This window comes from Anguilla rostrata, chromosome 8, assembly GCF_018555375.3.
Source record: "Anguilla rostrata isolate EN2019 chromosome 8, ASM1855537v3, whole genome shotgun sequence".
NCBI lineage: Eukaryota > Metazoa > Chordata > Actinopteri > Anguilliformes > Anguillidae > Anguilla > Anguilla rostrata.
Window position 1 is genome coordinate 43176451 of NC_057940.1, and position 12450 is coordinate 43188900.

At 47.8% G+C, this 12450-nt stretch overlaps 1 protein-coding gene across 8 annotated transcripts in view; it reads left to right on the forward strand.

Annotated features, from left to right (window-relative positions):
• LOC135261780 (focal adhesion kinase 1) overlaps window positions 1-12450 on the forward strand; it is a 134384-nt gene that overhangs the window by 23817 nt on the left and 98117 nt on the right. For 3 of the 8 annotated variants that reach the window (XM_064348391.1, XM_064348393.1, XM_064348392.1), the window contains exons 1-2: window positions 2867-3070; window positions 11705-11731. The exons of 1 other annotated variant lie outside the window; for it this stretch is intronic. In XM_064348391.1, the coding sequence (XP_064204461.1) occupies window positions 3052-3070; window positions 11705-11731 (46 nt within the window). In that variant the 5' untranslated portion in view covers window positions 2867-3051. Of the gene's footprint in view, window positions 1-2865; window positions 3071-11704; window positions 11732-12450 lie in introns of those variants that run through there. 4 more of the 8 variants (XM_064348395.1, XM_064348397.1, XM_064348390.1 and 1 more) reach the window with 3 other exon arrangements.

A 12450-nucleotide genomic window follows, 5' to 3' on the forward strand; every position in this document is an offset into this window, starting at 1 on the left:
ATAGCTTAAAAAAAAATAAAAAAATTTGTCCCAGCGAGAGAGGATTGCCTTCAGTGATGGCGGGCAACAAATCCAGAACATTCCATAGCAAAGGCGAGCTCCCGAGATAATTAATTGATTGGAATGGTTATCCTTCAGGCGATGAGCGTCCATTTTGTGATGAAAGTGTTACTGGTACAGAGGCCTGAGCTGTAACACGTTACAGCCTCATACCCTCCATTTCCCCACGGTGCTAAAATGGCCGAGGGTGACGTGACATAAGCAGCAGAACCAGCCCAAGGCTCTGGTGCCGAGGGTTGACTCGTCCAATCAGCAGAGACGTGCTATCACTGTGCTGTTCAGGGAATGCATAAGTGCTGGAGAGCATTCGCTGGTGATTAATGCGCCGTCCAGAGCTTAGCGGGCGTGGAGGTAGCCTGGCTAACCGCGCGAATGACCGCCATCTGCCAGTGCGCCGTTCCTCTGACCCACCCCCACGCCCAACCTTTGAAGAGTAAAATCCGTTTGATTGAATTTGCAAGCCCGGTTCTGAACCCCTTTTGAATACAGCCTGGTAATTAAATCCAGTCGCGTATCTGCAAGGTTTTTCTTGTTTGAACTTACAGGAAAAAAAGCAGTGTGCTGTGATAAAAAAAAAAAAACCAAGCTAAATATTGGCTCCTTATGACTTTTGCAAGATGTTTGGAAAAAGTTTCAAAATAAAGGAGGGAAAAAAAAGGGCGAGGGTGTGGATCTGCTGAAGGTGTCCATGTTGGCTTTGAAGCTCTTTGTTGTTCTCGGGCCTTTGTGTGACTGAGAGATGTGTACCAGGCCCGTGTATTGTGCTCAAGTGGAATTAGAGTCCTGTGCCCTTCGGTTATTGTCTGACAGCGGCGTGTTGTTAGGGAAATGATGACGCGCGCGGAGACGGGTTAAAGCACGCCTTCTGCTTGTGGCAGGTGACTTCTTTTATCCCGCTGTTTGAGTGATTGAGTTCTGGCAAGGCCGTATTGGTACACATCAGCTCCAATTGGCAGTAGAAAATGGAACGTGGATAGATAATGAAACTGCATAAATCAAGTATCCGTATACAGTTGTAAGATTGAGGCTAGGGAAATGGAATACTATTGGATTTGTGTCCAAGTTGACTGAGAGAGGATATGATTTTATTCTAGAGTATTCTTTCTTCCACATTTGAGATGTGTGGGAAGTCCTAAGGCCATTTTCCATGGGTGGGTCTGTTTCCTTGGACACTGCTTTGATGTGCACACAATGAAGTGTAGAGTTTCCTCAAAGAGGTAAAAGAACTAACAATCAAGCCACTTTTGACAATTTTGCTTGTCCTTATGCCATAAGAGTTTTAATTGACCTACAACAAATTTTCCATGTTCTAATATTGAACATTAAAGAAATGTGCTTCACTACAAGGTGGGGAGTTTTTTTGTCTTCAACACATTCCCCTGTTTCAGACCTCTAGTGCTGTGTGTGGGCTGTGTTATTGATTATAAACATTCTGTAGACCCAGAGTTTATTTTCGTTCTCCAAGCACCGAAGATGAAAGGAGTTGTTCTTCATGTTGTTCTATTGTTTGCTGTCCGCTGTTCCATTGTTCATCGTTTCAAAATAAAACATTATCCATTTCCCCGGGCTCAATGCGCTTTGAATTCAGTTAAAACAGAATAAAAGTTAAAGTAAACAGTACTCTGAGTGGGAGCTACATATTCAACATACATACAGACTGGCTGACTATGCAATATCTTACAAATTACCGATAACAACAAGCATCAGTTCATTAATAGTTTCAAAGAGAACAGAAGATTGAATTCGGCATTGGCAGGTTCAGGTGATTAGATAAGTGTGTTAAATGCTCGTTTGGAGAGATGTGTTCTGAAGGGAATTAAAGAAGGCCGTTGAATGAACAGTCTGCTGCAAGGCAGATGTAATGGTGCCCATACATGGGCTCTGTGGAGAAGACTGGTGTGCTGTGGGGCACAGGGCCTCATGAGCGGGAGACCTTGAAGTCAAATGGGAATCCAGCGGTAGTTTTCCATGGGGTGGCTGACTCTCAACCGATCTCAATCTGCATGGTTGTGGGTTCGATTCCCCATCAGGGTACTTCCTGCGGTGTGATCCTTTCTCTATCCACTGGTATCTCTGCCTTTCCCCTGTCTGAATGAAGTCAAAACTAGGTACAGAAAAAGGTGCAACACGCACTCTTGGGGAATATACTTTGCGAAATACTTTTTTTTTTTTGGGGGGGGGGGGGCGGGCGGTGTTGTGTGACTTCCCTTTATTCTGGTTGAGGTACACGGGGGTGGGGCCAGGCCAGAGGCTGCCAGCTCCACTCCCAGGCCAGCCTCTGGATTTCAGCCAGCAAAAGCCTGATTGATTGGCAGCCAGGAGCAAGAGAGAACATTAGATTTGAGGGAAAGATTGTGAGAATCGCAGCGACGCCCCGCTGCGTTTGCCCTGACAGTCTGGTTTAATTCGGCCTTCCTGGGGCGAGGCCAGCGACCGGAGCGCGCGCGGGGCTGCCGGATAGCGGGGGCGCGCCGAGGTCGCCAGAGCCGCCGTTCCGAGGGAGGAGGGTGGATTTTTACGCTCGTCTGGCCGGCCCGTGCAGCCAAGGAAGCCCCCGACCGTCCGCTGATGGATGAATTCTGCTCACTACGCGTGTGCCTCAGTCTCTCTCTCTCTCTCTGGCTCTCTCTCTCTCTCTCTCGCTCGCTCCCTCCCCCTCCCCCTCTCGCACCGCCTCTTTCCCCTTCTTGCTCCAGCTTTGAATGAGAGACAAAGACCCCCCCTTCTCTGGTTTCCTCTCTCTCCCTCTCTCTCTCTTGTTTGGAGCCTGTCCTTCCTCCGAGCGCGCACACACACACACACACACACTCACGTCTCTGACCGGGCAGGCTTCTCCCTTCTGCGCCGTGGCAGCGTTTTTACCGCCGTAGAGGCCGGGGAGCGAGCAGGTCGGCGCGCGGCTGACGCTGGGGAAGACGGGACCGCTCGGGATTACGCTCCGCTCTCCAGCCTCCTCCTCCTCCTCCTGGCTCGCGGGTCAATCCCTCTTTAATGGAAGGGCTGTATCACGGTGAGCCTGCCGCTGCTGTCGTAGACCGCCTGCACGCTGCACGGAGCCTCCCGCCGGTCTGCCTCAGCGCAGGAAGACCGCGCTCAGCGCCTCTAGAATTCGGGCTCCGGGATTTCCTATTCCCGGTCTGCCTTCGCAGAAAATAAGGTTTGCGGTGGTTGATGTTCCTTGCGCTGTGTTTCCGTAGAACTGTGATTCGGTCTCGGGGCTGCTGCTGCTGCTGCTGCTGCTGCTGCTTTTATTCCGTGCTGCCTCTTGTCACACTGAAGGGCTGGATTTCATTTGTAATGATTTGACTGGAGAAGCAGGTCAGAGCTCGAGGGCTCGTGAGAGTTTCGCGTGAAAAACAGGAAAGCCAGCGTCGTTGTTCGATAGTACACATCTTAACATGGGAGAAATGGAAACATCTCGAGATGCGAGAGGAATCTCCTCTGAGGCTGTATTTAGGACACATGCTGGTTTTATACGGAGAAGAATAGTGCAAATCTGCAGTGCTTTTATCATTGTTGTGCTGAAATGTAGTTATTCAAATTCTCTTTTTTGTAATTAGCATTGATAATGATGACAACCTGGCAAATAGCCAAATCTGAATTTCCTTAAATCTTCACCAGGTTTTCTGTCCTCTCGTCATTGATTTAATCTCTCAGTACCGAGAGCATTGTGGTGTTTGGGGTTCCTCTCTTCTTTTAATTTCATTATCAATCGGTACAACGTTCTTGAGAATAAAATAGTGAAGGATCACTGTGTACATTGTTATGCTAATTTATGTCAAATCAATATCGTTTCCTGAAGCGTGTCCATTATACCTCCAAAGCGATGTTTTTAAGGGTTGGATCATAATTTTTGATTAATATTTAATGACATTTTATCGTTGTTCCTTTGTGAAATATTGATGTGTCCGTTTGAGAACAGGAGGTTATGCGCTTAGCGCTGCCGCGCCGTGAGCGCGTCCACACCGCACGTCGTGCGTCAAAACTGCACACGCGTCAAACAAAGTCTGCGTTTCCCCTGCATCTGGCTGTTCTTTTTACATTACAGAAATGCTTTTTTGTGTAGTCTGTTGAGATGTGAGGGCAGCGAGCGTTGGGAACAGCTTGTCCGTGGAGACTCCTGCGCTGTGCGTTTGAGACAGGGTTGTGCGAGTCTGGCGGGGGCATCTGAGTCAGCGGGGAGCCTCTTTCCGTCTCAGGTGGAGATGAGCGGCGGAGCAGGGCTGGACCAGACGCCTGTGGCACTGGCTCAGACCGTGACACCGCCCGCCTGCTTTGTGTGCCGGTCAGGGCTGCCGACATGCTGCCTGTGCGCTGCGCTGACCCCTGCAGTCTCCTGTGTGTGTCTGAATGTGCGTGTGCTTGAGTGTGTGCGTGTGCATGTGTGTTTGTGTTTGTGTGTGCCTGAATGTGCGTGTGCTTGAGTGTGTGCGTGTGCATGTGTGTGAGCCTGAATCTGCCTGTGTGTGCCTGAATGTGCGTGTGCTTGAGTGTGTGCGTTTGTGTTTGTGTTTGTGTGCCTGAATGTGCGTGTGCTTGAGAGCATGTGTGTGTGTGTGTGTGTGTGTGTGCCTGAATGTGCATGTGCTTGAGTGTGTGCGTGTGCATGTGTGTTTGTGTTTGTGTGTGCCTGAATGTGCGTGTGCTTGAGAGCGTGTGTGTGTGCGCGTTTCTGTGCATATTTTTGTGCGTGGGTATGTTCAGTGTGCCGTTGTTTCTGTGTGTGCTGGCTGGCTGTGTTTAGGTGTGTGCGCACACTTGCAGAGCCATACTGCGCTCTGCTGTGCTGTGCACTGCTGTGCTATACTGCGTTCTGCTGTGCTGTACTGTGCACTGGTGTGCTAAAATGTGCTATACTGTGCTGTACTGTGCGCACGCTGTGCTGTACTGTGTTTAGGTGTGTGTACACTTGCATGTTTTGGTCTCTGTGCCATACTGCGCTCTGCTGTACGCTGCGTTCTGCTGTGCTGTACTGTGCACTGCTGTGCTAAAATGTGCTATACTGTGCTGTACCGCGTTCTGCTGTGCTGTACTGCGCACTGCTGTGCTATACTGTGCTGTACTGTGCACTGCTGTGCTATACTGTGCGCACGCTGCAGTGTAATTCTGTCCCAGGCTCTGTCTCTCATCATGTGGATGTGCTGGACCCTAACAGGGCCTGACTGGCAGGGGGCAGTGGCAGCGCAGCAGTGATGTGGAAGAGCAGCTCTGCACTGCTCCACAGCCCACAGCTGCCCCAGAGAGGCCCTCGCGCTCTGCAGATGGGCCTCTCTGCCATTCACACCTCATTTAAGGCCCCTCCAGCCCAGGGACTCGCCTCGCATTTTAATACGCAGCAGGCGCCCTTCACACACGTCGCCATTCCCTTTGAACATATTGTGCCCATTTCGATCCGTACTTAATCCGCCGCGATTATGGTGTCCTGCATTAATTCATCCACAGACGAGGACGAGCGAACTGGCGTTACTGCGGTGATGATGATAACGATGGAGACGTGGCATCGATCGTCGTCATCATCATCATCGTTAAAATGATGGAGCACGCTGTCTGCCTTTCAGAGCAGGAAGTGGCCGGGTGTGTGTGCGGACTCTCCGTCTGCGGATGGGAAAGAGAGATCGGGGTTAACCGAGGGCAGGAGGCGCACTTTCAGAGGGCTCCCTCCATTTCTGGGCCTTGCAGGGCAATAAACACACAAAATGCACAGAAGCTCGTTTGATAACGCGGTTAAGGAAAAACGAACAGGGACCCGCAGTTTCGTCGCCGTTGACGACAGAGCGGCTGGATTGAGGGCGCTGATTGGAGCCCGGCTGAGGGAAGTGGGTATCCCCGCGGGCTGGTCACACGCTCGGCGATAAAGCTGTCATCGGGAGAGAGGCGGGCAGTTTGGGCACTGTGGGCACACAGCTGCTTTAGGGCAGGCTAATCCCGCCCTCTGACCTTGCAGCGGCCTCTTCTCCTCAGCATCTGGAAGACTGCTCTGAACGCTCCGCTTGTGTTGAGCTCCGCGGCGTCGCGTGTAGCTAAAGTCGACGCGTGCGCACCTCTTGTGCAAGTGTACGCGTGCGCATTTGTGTGTAGGTACCTTTCCTTGTTTGTACATGTGCTTGTAAGGACCTGCGTGTTTCTGTTCTTGTATGTGCCTGTGCGTGCCTGTGTGTGTGTTCACGTGTGTGTGTTTGTATACATGTGCGTGTATATGTGTGTGCATGTTTGTGTGTGTATGTGTTTGTGTGTGCATGTGCGTGCGTGTGCGTGTATGTGTGCGTGATTGTGTCTGTGCGCGTGTGCGTGCATGTGTGCTTGTGTGTGTGTGTGTGCGCGTGTGCGTGCGTGTGTGTGTGTGTGCGTGCATGTGCATGTGTATTTGTGTTTGTGCGCACACGCGTGTGTGTCTTTATGCACCTCTGGTGATAAGTGTATGGTGGCAGCATGTGGTTGTATTCAGTTCTTCTCTGCTGTTGCTGAAAACATGGCTGTATTCTCACTTACTGCCTTTTTTAGTCTCACCCCGCAGCTCACGCTATTCTGAAACAATGCCGCACTGTAATTCTCAGGGTTGTGCTTCAAGTAGCAAGTTGGTTAGCGATGCCGAATTTGTTATCCATTTAAAAAGTAGCCACTGTGAGCAGAGCTGCAGTGGACGTGCACTGCAGCGAGTTCGATAAGTAACACTGAGCTGCATTCTGCCGAGCGATTGATCTTTTATTCTGCAGGCTTTACGTAACGGCTGTTGAACAGTAGTCGGCGTTAAAGTGACTGTTGACCTTCAGGTCCTGTTCCAGTTACAAGCACCTCGTTAGCTCGCTTGCTGTTTGACAGCTCATTAATAGTGGAATAGAACATGTGCGAGAGAACCAGAAAACTGACTGCAGCTACGCCAGAGCCCCACGCCAATAAACACCATGGAAACTGTTACCTGTAACGTTTCCAATTATTCCCCCGACCCAGAGGTACTGAATTGACTTAAACAACGAGCTTGCTGCCATCGACACATTTGAAAGCCATGTATTTCTAACAAGCTTTGCAAAGCAGTGCTTAGCGCATGTCAGGCAAAAAGCAAATAGCAAGCGACAGTTACACTCTTTCCATAATAGCCAGCGGGCTATTAGCTGATGATACAGTGTCAAACCCATATACCCTATAAGTGCCACAGCCCGCTTTCCCTGGGGGGAGAAACAGTGTTAAATGAGAAGATGATCTATAACGGCAGTCAAAGGTTGATGTACAACACACATCCCCATGACAACCAGTGGTAAGGTAAAAATGTGCATCTGCTATAATAAGCATGGCTTAGCGCGTGGCGGGTCGTGTTAGGGACCGTGTTCTCTAACCCGTATCCAGCAGGGGCAGGCAAACCTCAGCAGGACTCTGTGAACTTGACATTAGGAGAGCTGTCACACGGTGTCTGAGTTCAGGATCATGAAACCAATTCATAAATGTGTAGACATTCAAAAGGAAGGCAAACTACTTTAAGCAATTTTGGTATTTCTCTCAATATGAATTGTAGCTAATTTGTAGGTAAACGTGTAAAGTTAAAGGTTTATGTGAATATATTTATATGTGTACCAACATAAACATACACACGGTGTACGCACATACAGGGCTTCTTGTGAGGACAGCTTGAAGGACAGGTGTTTGGGAGCTGGCCAGGCTGACAGAGAGAGGCTTTGTGGGGCCCCGTAGAGAGGGAAATGGGGCCCTTCGCTGCACACTGAACTGAGTCTTCGGTGACCCTGACACTGTGACATATGGAGCAGTCAGGTCAGAGCCACTATGAAAGAGGAACATATGTAGTGCACCATATTAAAGGGCAGCCTGTTCTGTTGGAAAAAGGACCAGAGGGCTTTTTGTCATTTAATCCTTTAAGCCCTGAGTGCAGGGAGTCTGCTCAGGATAACTTTCACTGCCATTATCTTTACTGATTTGATAAATTAACAAAATATTGACTCTGCCATATAGCTATAAGGTCTGCATAGAAAAGGTTTTTGTTAAGGTTGGAGGCAAATCTGGCCATTTGGGTTTGAAAACAAGTAACTACTGTACTTTGAGTGAAGCCATTTTATTTTGCAGGAAAGTAGTTTTACACACTTTCTTGTATACTTTCAAAAATCCCACCCACACATTTTCACTGAAACTCCCCCTATGATTTTTTCTGAATGTAATGTTGCGATATATTCCCTTTCTGGAAACTCCTAAATCACACAAAATCCAGGGCTTTTGAGTGGAGTTCGGATTGCCGTTTCACCCATTTTACAGACCGCTCCTCACCAATAAGTTCTTCCCCTAAAAACGGCTGTTTTACTGTAGACCTGCACATTCCTTTTTACACGCTTGCCAACTGATCTCCTAAACAACGACAAAAACAATTATGTAAGTTCATTTTATGTAGTGAACGACTCCGACTTGATGGAATGTGCGCCAGCCTGGCAGTCATGGTGACGTTTTCAGCGTTGTGGAAAATTATTGTTCTGGGCTGCACAATTGCTGCCTTCTGTTGTTTACGACTTGTTTACGACAATGTAGTGCGCTTCGTGACCCACCCCCCACCTTATTTACCGCCAGCAGCCAATGAGGTAATTGCGCTGGGGACCGGACTTCCCTGAACCAGCGCCTGCGAATTCAAATAGAACTGGAACCCGAAACAAATCCATATAAAACGCGTGTTCCGTTGTGACCAAGCTGACCCTCGACTCCCGACTTCCCATTGAATTCTCTTTGTTCTCAGTTACATTGTCTTCGTTACTGAATCGACGGCGAATAATTCATAACCCGCAGATGCGTGAATGTTCATGCAGGTGCGGCGCTAAGACTCGGCCGCGAGACGCTGGCCGCGTAGATAAGGCTGCGAATGGGAAATGAGCTCCGCTCTTTATTCCAGCGTATTCGCCTGCGGATTAACTGACCTCTGGCTAATATGAGCGCCTCTGAAGCGTTAACACCACGGGGCGGCTTCATACATATTCATTTCAATACTGCCGTATGTCACACTAACAACGGCCAGACGAGGATTTTAAAGTCTTATACTGTTAAGTTTTTTTTAATCGATTCAGATTTTTAATTGAAATGCTGTTACGATTCACATGCTTTGTTGAATAAAAATATTCTGTGAAACAGTATGTTAGAATTATGAATATATATATATATATATGATTTGAAATTATACTCCGTATTATTAACTGTTGTAAAGTTGTGATTATTATAATTTTTTACATTTATTATAATGAGGCTATTACAATATTTAGGTCATATGAATGCTAATACTGGTTGCTGTGTCCTTTTACAGTACAGTATATGCTGGTGGAGTGGGGGCTTCTGGGAAATTAGTCTTTGAAATAATTCTTGTTAACAAACCCTGAAACAAGCACAGAAAGGTGCTAATCTTTCAGCATTTTGTGCTTATTTCACACCCAGTTAGCTACTGACTGCGTTTCAGTGATAAACAGTTCATTGTTGTTGCATCTAGAATGGAAGCAGAATTGTACATTACACGGTTGGATTCAGTTGAGGATGCTGAGGCATAACCTTTCCTTGTCTGATTGTGTAGAACAGTCTGCTCCCGACTTATTAGCATTCTCACGCTGCCGTCGTCTCGTTTTGCCTCTTCGCTGTAAGCCAGACGACGCATGCAGGCCATTTAGCGCGTGAAGTCTGATAGCTTGCCTTATCAGTCCCAATGTGGACTTTCGTTTTGACACTGCATGTATGGCATCTTCTCATACATAAATCCTGTTCATAATGGTCTCAGGTGAGAGGTGCACAGCAGGCTCGCTCTCCTCCCGTTAGAGGTTTGGTTCAGGCCGAGTCCGTCCCATCGCAGAGAGGAATCGATAGGTTTACCGCGTTCCCTGTAGCCGTGGAATGCTAATGTGCTGCTGGGATACTAATGCCGGCAGAGCCCAGGCTGATGTTATGGAGGCGCGGTCGCCTCACTAGGGCCTATAAGGCCTGTGTGCTGAGCCTTCAGAGCCTGTAACTGGATCTGATCTGACCCTCTCTGAGGAGGAGGGCCGCCCTGGACGACGCGCCACCTTTCACTTAGTCAGAACGGCAGGCGCGTGCAGGGTTTACACGTACCGTTTAATGCCAAAGTACTGGGACACATCATTTTTGTTGTTTTGGCTCTGTACTTCAGCGCATTGGATTTGAAGTTAAGCAATGAATATGAGGTTAAAGTGCAGACTGTCAGCTCTGTGATGCTCTGCCAGGCCTGCACTGCAGCCATCTTCAGTTTCTGTTGTGTTTTGCCTTCAGTCTTATCTTCAGGAAGTGAAATGCATGTTCAGTTGTATTCAGGATGGGTGAGTGATTTAGCCAGTCAAGAACAATTCACTCTTTGGCGCTGAAAAACTTCATGGTTGGTTTAGCAATATATTTGGGGCCCTTGTCCTGCTGCTAGGTGTCGTGCAGTTCAGTGAGTGGTGAGGCATTTGGTTGGATCTGTACAGGTAATATGTTTCTGTTCACTTCAGAATTTATTCTGCTGCTGCTGTCAGCAGTTAAATCATCAGTGAAGAGAAGTGAGCCAGTTGCAGAGGCAGCCATACATGCACAAGCCATATATCGCAGTTGATTTTAACACACCCAATGTTTTGGCTGTCTTTCAGTTTATTTAAAATTTTCAGCCTCACAATGGCCTGCTTTCCTGGCACTGACACTTTTTTTGGTCCACATTTTGAGATACAGCAGCAACAGACTCCGAATTCAAATTCAACACCTAGAATCAACGCTAGACCTTTTGTGAGCTTTCTTGTGCATGAACTAATGATGCAAAGACAAATCTGGCCGAGAAACAGCTGAGCAGCCTATTGGTCAATTACTTTTGCTCTCCTAAAATGGGGGTCTATGCATAAAAAAAGGGCTGTAATTCCTACACGCGTCACCCAACATTGAGCCTGCTGAGCTGCTTTAATTTCACAAAACCCTCAAATTAAAGTTGAGAGTCTGCACTTTATCTTCATATTCATTTTGTCAGTGTCCAAATACTTTTGCATTTAACTGTAGGTGAAGCTGTACGTGCATGCTTTGTTGCTTACGGATGCTTCAACACACGTGTACAAGTGCCTGCGGAGATCAGTACCTGCGCTTGTATACTTGCATTTGCATGTTTGCGTGTGTTTTTTCTTTTATACATATGATCTTACGTGATGTGTCAAGTGTGCGTGCCCTGTGTGCATTTGCTTTGTGTGTGCGCATGTTTGTTTATTTATGTGCGCTTTCAGGCGTGTGCGTGAGGGCAAACCGCTGAACGGGTTACCTGTAGGTAATGCTCCACTTGAGAGGAATTGCTCATCTATGCAAAGCATTCTGAGCTGATGTGCACGCACACGGTCCTGTGTTCGCCCCCGCGTCTCAGTCTTCCCGTTTCTCCACGCTGCTTGCGGTTAACAAATGAGCTTCTTACTGTGAACCGAAACCCCACAACTGAAGAACTGAACCACTTCCTTTCTGACAGGAAGTGGTTAACACGCAGCCTGTCTGAGTCTCGGGTTGGGTGGCTGTTGGTTTGAGCGGCCCGTGTTGTGATGTCACTGCGAGGCTGCGGTACGGACGGCGAGGCGGCGGCTGGGGGGACCGTCTCCGCTCGCCATTCTGAGCGAGGCTAGCGGCGATTAACTGACACCGTGCTTTCTCTCTTCTCTTGCAGATATTTCCAGAATTTCCTACTACACAGGTGAGTGCCTGGGGATTGGGGATTGGGGATTGGGGGGGAGGGGCTTCATGTTCTGTTTTCTCACAAATGTGAACAGTAAGGATGGCACACAGTTTGCAATGCAGGGTCTGATCATTACTCCAGGTCTACAGCTCATTACTACTCACATATACGCAGTACTTTGAAACGGTAAAGTAATGCCTGTTGATTTAATACATTTTTTTTAACGGCAGTTACGTCCAGCATGAGCTCTCTGTGCGTTAGTGCCTCATGTTCGTCAATGATTTTCCAATTTTAAAAAATGTTGTTTTTGACTGTTTCCCCATACACAGGGTAGAGGACCATCTGTTTGTTGTTTCTGGTATCTGAAGGATATTTACAATAGCGCCGCTTTCATGTTAATCCCAATCGCGTCATTTGAACGCCACAAGAAAGTATGAATGGTTTGAGTAAACACTGCTGTGTTCCCTGCTCCACTTTGCGGTTTGTGTCAGTTTGTCATTGGATTTGGTTTCAAACCGTTTGTTTAAATGGACAAATTTCACCCTTGTTTCTTTAGGTGAAAAGAATTTTGGTGTAGCCTTTACAGTAAATCTGAAGGGATCTCGCCTCCTGTTCTCCTTTTTATATAATGAACATATTCTAAAAATATTTTTTGTGTGTACAAAATCTGTGCCGTGTTGTTATCAAAGAAAACTCCATTTGCCTCAGTGATCAGCATGAATATTCAGTGGCTGCAA